This window comes from Semicossyphus pulcher, unplaced genomic scaffold (genome assembly GCF_022749685.1).
Source record: "Semicossyphus pulcher isolate SPU_LCO1_2020_fin unplaced genomic scaffold, fSemPul1.0.p SCAF_22, whole genome shotgun sequence".
NCBI lineage: Eukaryota > Metazoa > Chordata > Actinopteri > Labriformes > Labridae > Semicossyphus > Semicossyphus pulcher.
In genome coordinates, this window is record NW_027211696.1 from 16,245,419 (window position 1) to 16,262,708 (window position 17,290).

At 42.4% G+C, this 17,290-nt stretch overlaps 2 protein-coding genes across 5 annotated transcripts; one reads left to right on the forward strand and one right to left on the reverse strand.

Moving 5' to 3' along the window:
* Window positions 1-65: 65 nt before the first annotated feature.
* gfm2 (GTP dependent ribosome recycling factor mitochondrial 2) lies at window positions 66-7,304 on the forward strand. Of its 2 annotated transcripts, XM_069673325.1 has the most exons (20): window positions 66-311; window positions 391-475; window positions 980-1,025; window positions 1,120-1,217; window positions 1,310-1,435; window positions 1,527-1,615; window positions 1,776-1,864; window positions 1,945-2,005; window positions 2,201-2,386; window positions 2,480-2,560; window positions 2,648-2,796; window positions 4,327-4,467; window positions 4,563-4,662; window positions 4,743-4,929; window positions 5,011-5,087; window positions 5,167-5,305; window positions 5,404-5,589; window positions 6,566-6,681; window positions 6,764-6,946; window positions 7,025-7,304. In XM_069673325.1, exons 1-20 carry the CDS (start codon window positions 270-272, stop codon window positions 7,151-7,153), a joined length of 2,310 nt encoding a protein of 769 aa, XP_069529426.1. In that variant the 5' UTR covers window positions 66-269; the 3' UTR covers window positions 7,154-7,304. The 2 variants fall into 2 exon arrangements, with proteins under 2 accessions (XP_069529426.1, XP_069529427.1); XM_069673326.1 differs by lacking the exons at window positions 5,404-5,589; window positions 6,566-6,681; window positions 6,764-6,946; window positions 7,025-7,304 and having other exon boundaries at window positions 5,011-5,082; window positions 5,167-5,299.
* A 920-nt stretch (window positions 7,305-8,224) lies between these two features.
* Window positions 8,225-17,075, reverse strand: hexb (hexosaminidase B (beta polypeptide)). 3 transcript variants are annotated; one of them, XM_069673534.1, is made up of 14 exons: window positions 16,769-17,075; window positions 16,467-16,618; window positions 15,167-15,232; window positions 14,780-14,826; window positions 13,764-13,874; window positions 13,570-13,671; window positions 13,349-13,481; window positions 13,057-13,237; window positions 12,889-12,975; window positions 12,710-12,782; window positions 9,287-9,467; window positions 8,840-8,930; window positions 8,624-8,728; window positions 8,225-8,546 (listed from the first exon to the last, which is right to left on the reverse strand). In XM_069673534.1, the coding sequence occupies exons 1-14, from the start codon at window positions 17,029-17,031 to the stop codon at window positions 8,483-8,485; spliced, it is 1,656 nt and encodes a 551-aa protein (XP_069529635.1). In that variant the 5' UTR covers window positions 17,032-17,075; the 3' UTR covers window positions 8,225-8,482. The 3 variants fall into 3 exon arrangements, with proteins under 3 accessions (XP_069529635.1, XP_069529636.1, XP_069529637.1); XM_069673535.1 differs by lacking the exon at window positions 9,287-9,467 and adding an exon at window positions 11,331-11,505; XM_069673536.1 differs by lacking the exons at window positions 8,225-8,546; window positions 8,624-8,728; window positions 8,840-8,930 and adding an exon at window positions 11,331-11,505 and having other exon boundaries at window positions 9,327-9,467.
* Between the last annotated feature and the right edge of the window lie 215 nt (window positions 17,076-17,290).

Here is a 17,290-nt window from a genome sequence, read left to right on the forward strand (position 1 = left end):
TATTTTGGAGCTGAGCCTTATGAAAGCGTGACATTTGACAGCAAAGTAGATTGTATAGTTATGGGGGACGCTTTAGTATGGGATAAATGTAGTACTTATATGCTGGTTAAAGCGATTAGACTCCCTGTCTCCCATTTTTAATTGATAAGGCGATGTTTTAACAAATGGGCTGACATTGCTCATTCTTCTTTTTACCTCCACAATGGTTCGTCTAAGGCTTAGTCTAACTCTGAGGAAAAAGACTTGGAAGATAAGCAGACATTAAAGAGATGCTTTCTAGGGACGTTCGGATATTAAACAAGATGATTTGGGTAAGATATAATTTACCATATTAAGTGCTGTTATGTTAATATCAAGCTGACTTCATTCATTGGTCGTTGTCATTCACAGGGAAGGTATTTATTAACTGCTGGACTCCAGTGCTGCAGATGTAGAGTGAGCTGGCATGTAAAAAGACATTACAGCTTGCTTCCGGGTAGGTTTTCTTCATGCTTTAATTTGTTGATTGATCCACTTGTCAAGCAATAGAAAACATTAAGATTAAAGTACATCAGAAACGATTCGTTCATCACCATCAGTACTTCCAAAGGTCCAAGCTGAGGATCATATCCAATCATAACAGTGGTCACAGGAGCATCTGCTTATGAATATCATCTTATAGGATTAAAAGCTCCAGAACAGCTTGTAAATAAAATTTGTTTTGTCAGCTGCTGTTTGCAGAATCAAGAATTAAATTAAAACATTAACATACCTTGACAATAAAGTATTTTAATGTTTGTGTTTAGAAATAGGAGGACTTTCTTGTCATCTGATGTTCAGTTTTTTGGGGTGTTGGTTAAACTACAAACATTTTTAAACCTTGACATAGGATAAACCAACCACCTGGATAGTGAAAAACAAAGTTAGTAATAGAAATGTACTCACAGCATTACTGATTCAGTCAGATTATCATTATTGTACTTCATGTTCACTTTCCTAGATGATGTCAAATCATTGCGGGCTGTTGTCAACCCTGACATATCCAAGTAAGTAGTAGTATTCTGCAGTAATTTATATTAAATTCTCTTTAGATTCAGCTATATTTTTGTCTTCATGGTTACTTATTCACTCTTTCTTCAGGATCCGAAACATCGGCATTATGGCGCACATTGACGCTGGAAAGACAACAACCACAGAGAGGATGCTTTATTACTCTGGCTACACGAGAGCACTAGGAGGTGAGTAAGACAGTAAAATCATCTTAATTACCCATAAACCACCTGTTTACTTCCTTTCCTTTAAATTAATTCTTTTACCTGGTTGCTTTCAGATGTTGACGATGGGGATACTGTCACTGATTTCATGGCTCAAGAGAGGGAGCGTGGCATCACCATACAGTCGGCAGCTGTCACGTTTGATTGGAAAAATCACAGAATAAACCTCATAGACACCCCAGGTATACAAAGCAGTCTTGTGAGAATTAAAAGTGGAAATGAGACGGAGCTGCCACTCAAGTGTTAATGCATGTGTTATGTGTGTGATTACAGGACATGTCGACTTCACGCTGGAGGTGGAGCGGGCACTCCGCGTTCTTGACGGAGCTGTTGCAGTGTTTGATGCTTCTGCCGGTGTTGAGGTCAGCCTACTGCTTTCAAACTGCTTCTTTCTGTGTAAAAGTTTCTGTCTATATGTCGGTTTCTCCCAGAAATCAACACCAGTATCAGTCTCAAAAATCAGTTTAGCTCTTGTAACAAGTCTGAACACATTCGCTTCTGTCGCCTTGAAAACACCAACAGGCTCAGACGCTGACCGTGTGGAGACAAGCAGAGAAGCACCACGTTCCCTGTGTCTGTTTCCTGAATAAGATGGATAAACCCACAGCAAAGTGAGTGACTTTCTTAAGTGATCATATGCAAGATATTTTTTAAAAATTACACTGAATCTGACTTTTTTTTTCTGTCTTAGCCTCAGTTTTTCCATTGAGAGCATAAAACGGAAGTTGAAAGCCAATCCAGTCCTCCTGCAGGTGAGCCCCCTCTGAAAAACCTTTTGGACGCCTTTAAAGACATAACTGTGATCAGAACTGAGGTAGCTTTCAAGCAGCAATTCAAGTTGTGATTGTTTTAAAACACATGGTGCAACAAGGAGGAGTAATCTGGGAAGTAAAAGTATATTATTTATACCTTTTTTAAAAGCTTAATATAAGTATTTCACTTTGTAGCTTCCTGTCGGCTGTGGCAAAAGCTTCTCAGGTGTAGTCGACTTGTTAACCAACCAGAAGCTAATATGGAAGCAGAGAACCATGGGAGATGATGGACGCATGTTTGAAAGCAAACCTCTTGGCCAGTCAGATGAGCCAGAGCTCCTGCAGGAGGTCAAGGAGGCCAGGACGTCTTTAATTGAGCAGGTACACGATAAACATTAACAGCAATGTTGACTATTTTAAATGCTGAGTCTCTAAGATGTTCCAGGTTTATACTTCTTCTGTTCCTAATCACAGGTTGCTGATCTGGACGATGAGTTTGCTGAGCTGCTGCTGACTGATTTTAGTGACAATTTCGATGCTGTTCCCTCCATCAAAGTAGGTGTTTTATCGCACGGTACCAAAATACAAGCTTAAAAAGAACAACTTGTGAACACGGAGTAAACAGCGCCTGTGTGATCCCAGTTACAGGAGGCTGTGCGGCGCGTGACTCTGGCCCGTAAAGGTGTGCCAGTTCTCTGCGGGAGCTCTTTGAGAAACAAAGGTGTTCAGCCTCTTTTAGACGCCATCACCACCTACCTGCCTGCCCCCAATGAGCGGCACCATGACCTGGTGTGAGTGAACTCTTTATTCCACAACTGTTTCCTCACTAAGTTCAAGAGAGATTCAAGCATGACTTAAGTCCCGGTTCTTTTTATTTGGGCTTTTCTTTGTTGCGTATAATCAGTACTCAAACAATCTAGTCCATAAGGTCAGAATGTATGCAAGTAGGTAAAATCAGGCTTTATGTTCGGCTTCAATTTAGTCTTATGGACTGTTACAGAGAACCTCTTTACTGGTTTGGGATTGAAGTTAACCGCTAAGAATTTCAACTGTTGTTTGGAAGTTTTATTTTGAAAGGGAAAAACTCAAATCAAACAAGCTCTATTGTAAGATTTAGAACTGTGTCAGCAGGGTCACTCACGATATGATACATGGCCCACGGTAACAATCACGATATAGAGATTCTGTGATAATTGATATTTTGCAAGACAATCATATAATAATACATCACGATATCTGAGTAACTGAAGAATATAAAATGCCCCTAAAAATGTCAAGTGCAGGACTAATGTACTTATTCACAGAATTTGAAGCAAATTGAGATGAAACAATGGACGTGTTTTCGGTCTGTAACTATAGAACAACTGCTAAAACAAATTAGGACTATAGATATGAACGTGGCTTGTGGATCTCTTAACTTCTTTCACTAATGTCAGACATTATCCTGCTGTCTTCTTCTTTAACCCTGCTTTCGACTTTCTTCTTCGGCTTATTTACTTCTGTCCACGTTAACATGTCATTAGCGCCACCGCAAGGAGTCATGAAGTAGTGATGCGATGAGTCAAAATTGCAGGGAAATCTGTTTAGAGCGCCAAATACTTAGGCACCAGCCTAATGATTATTGTATTGCACAAGTCAGGACGACGATATATTGCCGTATCAATATTTTGTTCCACTCCTTAATACGGACTAGTGTTTATTTTCCTTGTTACATGGTAGTAAATGAGCCTGACATGTTATGCAAAAATCATTTACAATAAGATCTCAGTTTTGTTCTCTTTGGCGCCACCTTTGGTGATAAACAGTAACTGCAGGAGCACACTTCCCAGATATCCAGACAGTGTTGCATGTGTGACGTCCACTATTGGCTCCGGTTATAACTCTTGATTTTCCTCGCTGACGTTCGCTCTTGATCGGTCACTGACGGTCGCTCTAACTCTTGATTTTCCTTGCTGACAGCCGCTTAGCTCCGCATACCCTCTCTGGCAGACCAACCACTGCTGGCTGATGGAAAACGCATCACTAACTGGGCGCCGCTTGTGATTTTTTCCACGAATGTCGCACCAGACATCCAGTCTGTAATACTGCAAATGCAAAGGCTTTCATCAGTGGGCCATAGGCTCAATCAGCATTGTGTTACCTCATTGGGTGATAGATAGAGACTTAACAGACATTTATTTACATGAAAATCTTCCAAATTATCACTTTAAGTCAAGCTGGAATTGTCTGTCTTTGAATGTGCCGTGCTATTGAAAATATGTTTCTTTCTTTTTTCATTGTTGTTTGCCCACAAACTCTCTCTGTCGTTCTTCATCCTGCAGGCGGTGGTACAAGGACGACTTGTGTGCTCTGGCCTTCAAGGTCCTGCATGACAAGCAGCGCGGTCCTCTGGTGTTTCTCAGGATTTACTCTGGTACTCTGAAACCACAGACTGCTGTCCACAACATCAACAGGAACAGCATGTATGTATTTTACATGTTTGACCTCTGACCCTGCAATGTAATACCGACCTAGATCATTAGTCTGACATAAAAGAAATGCATTACGTTGTTTGTAGTGAGCGGATGAGCAGGCTGCTGGTGCCGTTTGCTGATCAGCATGTAGAAATCGCCTCGATGACAGCAGGAAACATTGCTCTGACTGTCGGACTGAAGCAGGTACAGATCGATCTTCCTTATGTTTTATGTTGAAGAGTTTCCTCTACAAAAGGTGTTCATGTTTTGCACTTTGTCTTCAGACAGTCACAGGGGACACCATCGTGTCATCGAAGGCTTCGGCAGCAGCTGCAGCCCGCCGAGCCCAGAATGAAGGCAGTGCAGGGAAGAAACGCGGGGAACACGCCAGTGTGATCCTCTCAGGCGTGGAGGTCCCTGACCCCGTCTTCTTCTGCACCATAGAACCTCCAACCATGGCCAAACAGGCTGGTCAGTGACGGCCCTTATGGTTCTTTTACATGATTCAGCAGTATTGAAATGACTCATATTGTTTCTTTTTTACCCTGAAAGATCTTGAGAACGCACTCAACTGCCTCCAGAGAGAAGACCCCAGCCTTAAAGTCAGGGTCGACCCTGATTCTGGTCAGGTAATACCATCATTGGATTAGTCAGGACTTCTTTTAGCCACAGTGAGTCAACTGAATGTCCTTCACTCTCCATCCTCAGACCATCTTATGTGGGATGGGAGAGCTGCACATCGAGATCATCCATGATCGGATCAGGAGAGAGTATGGCATTGAGACTCACCTCGGACCGCTACAGGTGGCTTACAGGGAGACTATTCTGCAGGAGGTCTCTACTACAGGTGCAAACATGTCTTAATCGGTGCATTAGGTTACGGATGGGGGAGGACTGATTTATGTCAACTACATGCTGTCAAATTCTTTGCTCCTTTTAATGTAGATACGCTGGACCGTACTGTTGGGGAGAGACGACACGTGGTGACGGCTGAGCTGGCCGTCACACCTGCGGACATTTCCTCTACAGGTGGTTCATGTGAATTAGCTTTCACAGAAGAGTTGGGTGCGCAGCTATCACCGGAAATTAAAGAGGCCGTTGAGAATGGAGTAAACAGCTCTTATCTTCAAGGTATCATTGCACAACTAATTTCCTCTCTTGCAAACCTGTATTGCCAGATTGTATCAAAGCTGTGTGAATGTAGCCGCTCTGATGTCACCCAATGGCTTCATTTTGAATCCTCTTATTTGGCATTTTTCCATGTCCTTCTTACATTTTTAAGCCAAAAACCACCACATTTGGATGGGAGGGTGGAGCTAGAGTAAAGAGAGGGTTATTAGCTACCATCAGGGCTAGCTTGACTAGCAATGTGCATCAAAAGCTGTGTCCTGCATCCTTCGCAGGACGTATTTGATGGCCGATTGTGTCACAGCAGCGCGTTGAAGGCTGTCCCATTCAGATGCGGCCGACAAATGCGCCCACCTTTTTCCGGGCCACAAAGGATCCATCGGGTGCATCCTTTTTGGCCCCACATATCCAAAGATTCAATATGTACCAATTCAAACAAGATGGCGGACTCTTACACGGCCGAGGGATACACTTTTAATGTAAAAGTTTTTGGTTTCAAACTAGTGATACACATGTTTAAAAAAACGAAAGGGCACTTGAAACAAATTGTCTTCAAAATAAGTTACATGACTACTAGCTACTAGCTACCTGTTGCTAGGCGACAGGACTGGCGATTATTGACGCAAGGGCTACGAATGGCGCATCCTCTGTAGACCGTCTCCTTCGAAGGCTGCAGCCCCTGAATTGGGACACAGCTAATAATTCCCAGTAACTGTGACATTGATTGGGATGTTAATTTTGGCTAGTGAAACACAGGCTGTTAACAACATGCATGCACCTGAAAAGCATACCTGTGCATCTATTTAACTTTAAATGAGACCTTAATTTATTAAATGAACATTTTGCTGCAGCCATCGAGACCATGAACTCATGAGGAAAATGTTTACTAAATTCTTTAACATGTAGCTTATTCTTGCTACTTTCTTCAAAGTTGTCTGAAGAAGTAACTGTTGTTCTTCATGCATGCCTCCCCTGTCAGGTCCACTGTTAGGTTATCCTTTACTGGGTGTGTCTGCGCTGATCCAAAGAGTCAACATGGAACCAGGAACATCTCCCGCCATGGTGTCCGCCTGTCTGTCCCGCTGCATGCTCAAGGTAAACCTTTGTGACTTCCTATGTCATAACAGTAAACTACAGGATTATCAGTAGGTCACGCTTTCTGTTCCTATGAATACAGGCCATGAAGCTAGCAGGAGGGCAGGTCCTCGAGCCAATGATGTCCCTCGAGGTGACTGTCGGGGAGGAGCACCTGAGCTCCGTGCTGGGGGACTTAGCTCAAAGACGAGGAACTGTCCGAGATATTCAGAGTCGTCTCGACAGCAAGGTGCTGCTGGCAGCCGTGCCTCTGGCTGAGATGATGGTGAGATGATGTCCATTAAAAAAATGTGTTTGTCAGCCTGATCATTGTTTGGAATTAACACTGGTTTTCTCTCTTAAGGGGTATTCCACAGCCCTGCGAACTCTGACGTCCGGCAATGCAACCTTCTCCCTGGAGCTGGACACATATGAGGCCATGAACCCCCAGGACCAGAACATCCTCGTACAACGGATGGCTGGTCTGTTGTGATCCTCATTTCTAAACACTGTAAAGCTGTCAGCTTAATGGACTTCCAAACAGACGTATCCAAGACTTCAATATCAAACTTGAACTGAGAAGAAGCCGGACCAACATTCACTGAATACACACAGCAGGAATCTGAGCACAAACTGATGATAAATTGTGTACCATGTTTTAGCTGGATATGAAATAAATTTGCAGCTAAATATTTACGCTCTTGTTTTTTAAAGAACCCCTCCAGTGAGAATCAAGTGTTTAACCTTGTAAACATCTCCATGTGGTGTTCTTCATAAGCTACAAGACATATCAGGGACAACATCAGCAGTCATCACTATGGCTGGGCCTGTCTGCTTTTACACTGCAGTGTACCAAGGACAGGCTGAACAACAAGCTAAGTTTCAACAAGTTGCCACTAAACGATGGCAGAGACGTGTTTTGTTTTCGGCTGTAATTTTTACGAAAGTAGAAACGTAGCACAAAGTGGGTGGGGCCTATGCAGATTCGGGAATTTTTAATGAGGGAGAAGGAGGAGATGCCTTGAGGAGTTTTACAAGGTAAACATATTTTGTAGAAAAAACACAGACGTGATTTATTATTTCAAGCAGAGCATGGATGCCTGGCGGAGGTCAGGGAGCTCGCTAAACTACACTTCCTCAATCTAGGACGCCCGCCTCTGATGTCATGTCTCGTTCAAAATCGTTAGGTTTGAAATGTAGACTGCAGACCTGAAGATTTTTTAGACGATCCACCGATATATTCTCGTTGTATTTCGGATTCTGTCCCGCTCTGAGCCATCGCCTACAGTGATCAATTTCCTTGACTGGAAAACGGTAGTATTTCACTGCAGCGTCTCTCGCTGGGCCGTCCCTTTCAGAGGGAGGGGCGCAATGCACGCTGGGTGTTGTAGGAATATAGAATGGGCGAAACCACAAACTGTTTGTACGACTTTCTCCACAACTATGGCGCCAATTTTAAATATTATTGCTTCTATCGATTACAGAGAACACCAGCTTTGACTTTTTCCTCCTTTTAAACATGACCGGATCTGGTCTTTAAAATAAGAAACACCAGACAAGCATCTAAAATTTCCCAATTTTATTCACAATCACTGTACAAACAATCATAAAAAACAAAGAGTGCATTCATGAATCGAAGATGTTTATGGCATGGATGTGATCAAAAGTTCTGTAGATTTAAAAAGGTTGATGTGTCTCAGATAATCAGCACAGTAACATTCCTACAAAGGCAGTTTAGCGTTCGATTGCCGAGCATCACGGCGCAGATCGGGTCTGGATTTGCTTCTTTTTCCCTTTTTGCTTTTCCCCTCTTCAGTTGTTTTCAGACTCCCTTGTACTCACGCGGACAGAAGCTGGAAAACAACGGCTCGGCTGGGATCCCACGCCTTCGATAGGAAAAGATCAATTATGAATAGACTAACATAAATGCAAATAAATAGTAAAAGAGAGGTGGGATACTTACTCCACCAAACGACAGCGGTGCACAGACAGCCTGCTGAAGGCATCGTTTACGTCCGTCACTTCCTTTGCACTCCACAGTCGCTCTGCCACAGCACTTGCACGAGGCCTGGCGGCGACAGAGAAAAAGAACAATACGAATCAGTCTACTGTCATGTGATGCAATCAAGGTTCAAAATCCCTTTATGTTCTGATAAGGAAGTGATCACATGAGCCATACCAGAGTCTGGGTGTCAGGTTGGTGGCGTCCACGAACTCGCCCCACAAACAGGCTTCTCCTCCAACCACAAGCTTCTTCTGTTCTTCAGTTCCTGTTTTAGAGAGTAATATTCGATGAGATGGAGAAACAAGAAGGGAATTGTAACTTAATATAGAGCGATAAATTAAATTAAATTACAATTATAGAGTATTTTTAACCCTCTGATTGTGAAAAATAAGACATTTCCCCTCTTGTTCAACAGGCTTACACACATTTGCACGGGAGTGACTTCAAGGCATTTCAGATCTGTGTCAAGAGTCAAACAACACAGCTTATAAAATCAGGGTCAGGCCATCAATAAAACAGTCAGATAAGCGAGGCAAAGCTACATTAGTGTCATGTAAATACTGGAAAAAGCAGTGTTGCTTAGACGGCAAAGCTAAATAGATCAATCATGGAGACACAAACCCTGGAAGTCCTGAGGGTCGGCCTTGTAATGGCCCCGCCAGTCTTGGCCGTAGGAGATACGGTTCAGGTACCAGGGAGTGGACAGCAGGGTCTGGTACCCTGATGATGTTACCTTTGCCATCTCACTCTGGTATTGCTCCTGGTTTCCTTTCCAAACGTGGATAATTGTGTCTGGCTTGAGCTACACAGCACACACACATACAAGTATCAGTGTCAGCAAGATGGAAAAGAAAAACGGGGGTGGAAGGAAGACAAAAATATTCGAGTCTTGGGTCAATTTAAGACATTGATGCGTCTCTTTTAATAAAAAGCTCCAGAACACATGGTCACATATCCTGCATGGGAATATTTTAAGGAAATATCTGGAAATCAAAGAAAGTTCAGTCCAACTTTTTTTTTTTTTTTAAAGATAATTTTTTCAGCTTTTTATGCCTTTATTAGAGAGAGGACAGTGGATAGCGCCGGAAACGGGGGAAGAGAGTGGGGATGACATGCGGCAAAGGACTAAGGGCGGGAGTTGAACCTGGGGCCGCCGCATCGAGGACTATAGCCTCTGTATGTGGTCGCTGATTTAACAGCTGAGCTAAACCGGCGCCCAGACCAACTTTCGTCTTGATCCTTGCATGCAAGATTTCCTTAAATAATACCAACTGGTCGTCAAATAAAAGTGGAAAAAAGGTCAGGATGTGGCCAACACAAACAAACATGGGCTAAATACAGGCAAGAAGTAATGTAGAGTAACTGCAACACTAAACGCTTTTAAACCTTTCTTAAGAAATCAAATTCTGTCCACTGAGACGGAAAGAAGTTGAAAAGAAATGTAACAAGGGTTGAGTTTGTACAAATCTCAGAACTCATCTGCTTTAGTCTAACGACGATTTAGCCTCTGACAATGAACATGTCGGGCGTGTCCAGTTTAGCCAGCAGTCAGAGATTCGGACTTCCTTTTTCACGTGCTGCATTGTTTACAGTCCAGTTAGTAACCTGAGAAGCGACCGTGTGTTCAGATCAAAAGTGAAGCATAATTTAATGGTTCATCACCTCCCCCGGAGAAGCACCCTTTCATCTGTTTCTGGTGAGTCTCCGTTTCACTGTAAATAGTCAGTTACGCAGAGGCTGCACTCTGGCTTACTTCAGCGGTATGAACCCGAAAAAGAACACGTTTTTCTTGTGATTGACTTTAATTAATGGCTCTTAAGTTTGCTGAAATTACAACATCATAATGCATATTAGTAAAAATGAAGCTTTGTCAGGTCTGTCATCAAGAGGAGAAGAAAACTACTTTTAAAATGCTCGTTTGTTGAACAGAGGTCGGATCGATCATTTCTGATGCACTTGAGGAAGTCGGGAAATCTAACCGCTGAATGGCTTTCTTGACGCAGCGTCAAGGGAATTTATCTAAAGTTGGATTGTTGTTGTTGTTGCTGTTAGCATGCAGTTGTCTGTTTATAGAGATTCATAAGATGCTAAATCATCGTCAGGTGACACTGATGGGAGCCGGGATGGCATTACGTCGCGTTACGTCCCGCCTGCTTTTGCTCTCCACACGGACTGTTTTTCTTGCATACGCCGCAGCCGTGATTGGTCAATACCACTCGGACGTCAAGCATAGTACAAAGGGAAACCAGAACACTTCCCGTACCAATAATCTGATTGATAGAGATTAAGTTTGTGTGTAATTCAGCAGCCGTATCAGGGCAAACATGAGCGCATCAAAACAACTAAAAGATGACAAATTATACTGATCAAACAGCCAATTAGAAACATAAAACATTAATTGATATAAAGGCCTGGTACCGTCTGCAGTTGAAGTAAATGAAAGGATGCGTTGAGGAAATACAATACATCATCCATGAAACATTTGAAAACCACCAGCCCCCCTGCCCCATCTGCACCTCTTCCCTGTCTCTTACTTGCTCTCTTTGTCACAACTGTGCAACTTTCAAGCGCAAGCCTGTTGAACAAAATCCAGATGGTCCAAATCAGAGTTTCCCCTCCATCAAATTGATTGGTCCCAAAATGCCATTTTTTAATGAACACTGACCGTTGAAGTTGAGTGGCTCAACCTTGTAGTACTTCTGCCAGTCCTGTCCGTAGCTAATGTAATCTAGGTACCATGGGGCAGAGAGGATGGCGGTGTACCCTGCTGCCGTCACCCGGCTCATTTCGTCATTAGATCCGCCGCCCATCCACACATGCACTACTGTGTCTGGGTTTAGCTGCAATAGTTACAGACCACGCTACTGAACTTTGGTTTGAAACTTCGTGAGTTGCTGGTTTTAGTTAAAAGAAATAGTTTGACAGTTTGGGAACTATGTTTATTAACTGTGTAGCTCATGGTTAGATAAGAACGTTGATACCACTCTTATGTATCAACGCTATCACAACAGTAGCTAGCTTAATTTAGCTAAACCTAAAGACTGAACAAGCTAGCATGACTCGGCCCAAAATAAAATAAAATCCACATATTAGCATTTGATATGTTTTTCTTGTAATATGTACAAAAAAATAGTAAAAACAAGTTATTTATATATTATATATAGTTTCATGGGTTGGGGGGGCATAGACGTTTGCTATCTCTGCTAGTTGCTGAGCAATCTAACAATGAAAAGACTAAACTAGCTAGCTAGCTAGCTAGCTGGCACCAGTGCCTTCCCTCTTCAAAAACCCGACATGTCTTTTGGATAAAACTAACTGAAAACAAAGACTTAATGACAGACCTTTGGAGGTTCTGGTAGGCAGACTTTTAACCTCTGGACAGAGGTTTAAAGAGGGAAGGTAATGCTGCCAGCTAGCTAGCTAGCTTAGGCTTGTCATTGTTAGACTGCCCAGCAACTAGCAGAGATACCAAACGTCACTGCCCCCAAACCCACAATATAACCATAACTTGTTTTATTTATTTCTGTACATATTAAAAGAAAAACATATAAAATGCTAATATGTGGATTCTTTTTTAATCTTTCAGCCGAGCAATGCTAGCTGTTTATCCTGAGTTTTAAAGCTTAGCTAAATTAAGCTAGCTACTGTTCTGAAAATTAAAACATAACAGTGGTATCAATCTTCCGATCAAATCCTGAGCTGAGAAAGTTAATAAACATGTTAGCCATGCTAACCATATTTCCAGTTTTTATGCTAAAACAGGCTGCTAGAGATAGCTTCATATTAATCGTTCGGGCATGAGTGTGGTGTCAAACTGTTTATCAAACCTTGGACTAGAAGGTAATAAAGCATATTTCCCAACATATCAAACTATTTCTTCAACACAGAATGAAAAAGAAAAACAAGCATGGCCCACAAATGGTAATGAAGCAAATATCAAATAATGAACAGAAATATGGGAGAAGTTAGCATACAATAGACTTAACTCTGACATTGAATTAAATTTAGCAGTACATAGTGATGCAAACGATTCTGTATAGTTACCTTAACGCCATTGTCAAAGACCTCCTGCCAGATCATGTAGCCCTTACTGGTAGAGCTGACGATGTTCAAGAGCCTATCAGATCAAAAAAAGGCTTTCATTGTGAATACAAAAAAAAGAGCATGTAAACTTTAACTACTTCAAATAATATACCAGCTTCAGTTCAAAATAAGCAACACACTTTTGAATATAGTACGATTCCAGTTTGCTGTAGTCGTCTCCAAAGCCGTGCTGAGCCATGAACTTCTGAATATCAGGGTTGGACTTCCTGCAGGGTAAAAAACGCACATAATATTTAGCACCCTCTTATTTCTGATGCTTGGAAGAAGCTTTGTGTGCACAGTCTCACCAGCAAGAGAAGTCCACCTCATCTCCCCCCAGGTGCATGTAGGCATCGGGGAACACCGTGCTGATCTCCTTGAAGAACTGGCTCATGAAGTCGTAGGTGGTGTTCAAGATGGGGTTCACTGGCCCGAAAGTGCCGGAGGGTTCGGAGCCAGAGTAACAGGGTGTGAGCAAATCCTTCTGGCCTGAGAGGAGAAGGAGGACATTGATTTTAATGCTTTATATCCTTGCTGATACATCCTTGTTTCTTCACAAAGAAATCATAAAAAAATGGGTGTGAATCAGAAATATCTCACCTTTGCCCCAAGACTGTGTGTGCCCCGGAGTGTCAAACTCCGGGATAACACGAATGCCTCTCAGACGGGCAAACTCAATCACCATCTTCACGTCAGCGGGTGTGTACACATGCGTGTAAGGGTGGTAAGCTCCCTGTGGAAAAGATAACAGAGATAAACAAAGAGGTCAGGTGGATTGTGACCAATACAATGACCTAAAATGAATAACAAGTCTTCCTGACCTGCTGGCTCAGCTGCGGGAACGTTCGGCTCAGGTAAGGGAAGGACTGATCATCCACAATGTGCCAGTGGAAAACATTTATTTTGTTCATCGCCATCGTTTCCTGTATGAATAAAGAAGGAAAAAAAAGGCATTTAAAGAAAAGTAGACATAACAAAAATCAGAAAATTAAATAGAAAGGTTTAAGTGACGCACCAGATTCGCCAAGATGACCTTGATGGGCAGGTAATGCCGAGAGGTGTCCAGCAGGATGCCTCTGTGTGCAAATCTGGGAAAGTCACTGATTTGTGTTGTGTTGATGCTTTTCTGAAAAGACACAGATTAAAATTCAGCCTGACTATGGAAGCCTGTAGGGGACTATATTTAAATTGTAACTTGCAAACGAAAATGTAACTCCAACATAGCATCAAGTTATCCACATGCGTATGGATTATTAGAGTAAAAAAAAATTAATTGCGGGAGCACACTTCTCAGATATCCAGACAGTGCTGCATGTGTGACGTCCACGGTTGGCTCCGGTTGTAACTCAACGTGCTCAAGGCCTCATGAAACTGTGCACACGCACCAGGTCTGATGAAAAATTTTGTACTTTATATGCCTCGGCTATAAGTTCAGCAAAATGGCTCCATAGTGCCCCCTAGAAAATTTCAGAAAGGCCTCCCCACAGAGGTTACATTCATCTACACGTTTTAAATTTTGTAGGTAAATATATAGGGTCAAGGCACACAAAAAAGCCTCTTATTGTTGAAGTTGTATCTGTAGTCATCGATCTTTTCTTTGTTTGTTCAGCCATAGTAGATTACTGTTTACTCGCAACACTTGCAGAGAGCGGAAAAGCAGCCGCTTAGCTCCGCCTACCCTCTCTGGCAGACCAACCACTGCTGGCTGATGGAAAACGCGTCACTAACTGGGCGCCGCTTGTGATTTTTTCCACGAATGTCGCCACAGACACCCAGTCTGTAAGAATACTATATACTGCAAATGCAAAGGCTTTCATCAGTGGGCCATCGGCTCAATCAACTTTGTGTTACCTTATTTGGCGATAAATGGTGACTTAACAGACATTTATTTAAATGAAAATCTTCAAGATTATTACTTTAAGTTAAAAAACGCTATTTTCTATCTAAGGGAACCGTTGGATTAACTTGATTTTAAGCACAACAAAATGTCCTTATGAATAAAAAAATAAAAGCATATTGTCCGTCACTTACAGCTCCATATTCATCTTCGTACACCAACTGGCTGAATGTTTCCAGACCTTAAAAAGATGGAAACAAACACATTGTAAGTCATCATACATTCAAAAAAGTTTATATAACACCAGAAAATTGATAAACCACCCTAAACATGTGAGCAAAGTTCCACAGTAACTAACACACATTTGATTTTGTTATCTAACTCTGGGAAATAAAAAATAAGTGTCTCTCATAAAATGCTGACCGATTTCTTTAAAGCTGAATGTTTACTTCCTCTTGGATCTGAGGACTTCCTGCTTTTCTCAGTTTTTATATAATTGCATCTTTTGATTAACTGATGAAGGAAAATAAAGCAAAAACCAAATAATTGCTTTGGTGCAACAACAGGGAAACAAATCCTACCATGCAGGGCTCCCCAAACCTTCGGTGCCTTCAAGACCGCATACGGCTGATCCACTACCAGTTCATCTGTGGAGACAAGCAGCCGTTTGTTGCATGTGCACTGTAAGTGTTGCCAAAGCTTCACAGGAAGATATTATTGTGTTAGAGTAAGGGACTTAAGCACTCAGAGGGGCTTTAGACACTTGGTCTATGTCGACCGGGTTAATCCTAGTACATACAGTACCATCCAGTTAAGCTCTTATTCCGAAGAAGTATGAAGATCCTATTTTTAAGTAAAAGTAGCACAACAATGTAAAAAATATATATTTTAAAGGGGAATTCATACTCATGTTTCTTACAGGAATATACTTCTAGAGGCCTGAAGAGAAAACAGCTGGCAACTTTCATTTTCAAAGCTGCCAGTGTGGCCGCCACCCTCACAACAAACAACGTTACCGTAGGCTGCCAGCTACCGCTAGCTACAGCACCGGTAGCTAGCAGGATTGGTGAAAAACAGTGTGTTTTGAATGTGTTTTAAATTAAAACACATTCAAATAGGGTTGAAATAACATGGGATACCCCCCAAAACAGACTGCATCTTACAGTATATTCCGGTGCGATTTATATTCCGGATTTTACAGTATTTGCACATATTGCAAAACATATCCGCTCATACCAATATATCGGTGATAGTCCATTAGCGGCATTATAAAATCGACCAACTGATATCTGTCGAGCTGTAATTTTAGGAAGCGGTTATCGCATCACTGAGGCAGGTGCTGAATCACTCGCCTGGAACAGACTCACAATGACTGTCATCCGCAAACTTCCTGTGTCTAACAGGATGAGAACTTAAGCAATTACCCGTGACTGGGTTTAAATGCTCATTAGTAAACAGTTTTATTTACACAGCTATGCAGTATCCAGGTTTCTAATTGTGTATGTGAAGTTATGTCCTGATTTTTCATCGATTCGGTCACTTTGTTCTCTGCTAACATGAAATGTTCAGACACCTGGAGAAGGTGTAAGCACGACACAATATCCTTGGTTGGACAGGGGAATTCCAGGTGGCTTATCCAGGTTTCTCAGAATCAGGAAAAGGGCTTATACAGGCACAGCCAAAACATAACCCGGATACTTCAATTACCAACTCATAAGCCGGATACTTTCATATTAGTGTGCAAATAAACACTTCCACCACTGCTACTTTAGGGACAGATGGGAATTTTAATGTGTGTCAAAAGTCTTTGTGTGTGCACAGAAGCGCCCAAGTGAATATTCTGATCAAATATGATATGAATGAGGAAGAGAAGAGACTCACATGACTCGTCGGAAGTCACACTGGGGTACCCGTCACATTCAGAGTCAGGTGATGTGATCCACACCTGCAGCTCCGTCAGCTCGGAGGGGCCGGTTCGCCTGCTTTTGCTCAGCTGCTGCCTTTTCGCAATGCCAAACATGTGTTCATAATACCTGTCGAGGGGGACAGAGAAGGGAGACGTTGTTTACCATGCGGAAACGAGTCCCTGAATGCAGCACGGCGCATAGTTTTAGCTACAGAGAAACTGAAAAACGCACCGAGCTAAAATAAACGAATTACTGAATTAAAATAGACCCCATTACCTTCTGTACGCATCCTTCAGGAGGCTGCAGCTCGGACCAGCGGATGAGTCTTTGGCGTCAACAATTTTGAAGCTGGCGCTGGTCAACTTAAATGAAACCTCTGAGATTTTCACTTTTTGCGGCAGAGGCCAAAGAGAGCCATATTTTGAATCCAGAACAGCGGGCTTGACCTCTTCGTCAAAATAATCAATGTCGTTGAACAGCTGCCCCCGGCCACAGACGAGGGTCAGCAAAAGTACTGTGAACTTCAGCGCGGCGGTCATGCTGATAGAAGCCAGTAGAGTCACAAGATCCAGCGACCAGGCAACAGCATTATGATAAGAGGGGGAAGTGGGCGGGGCTTCCAATGCGGAAGTAAATGGTGTTTAAAGGTTTAAAGGGGAAGCACCATCCCTTCTGCTTTGAAAGAGACATATGACCAACAAAAGTAAACCAGACCATCAGCGACAATACTGATTATTTTTATATAGTAATTTTTAATGCCTTTAACTGCTGGCGGGGGGCATAATTTGTCAGACAAAG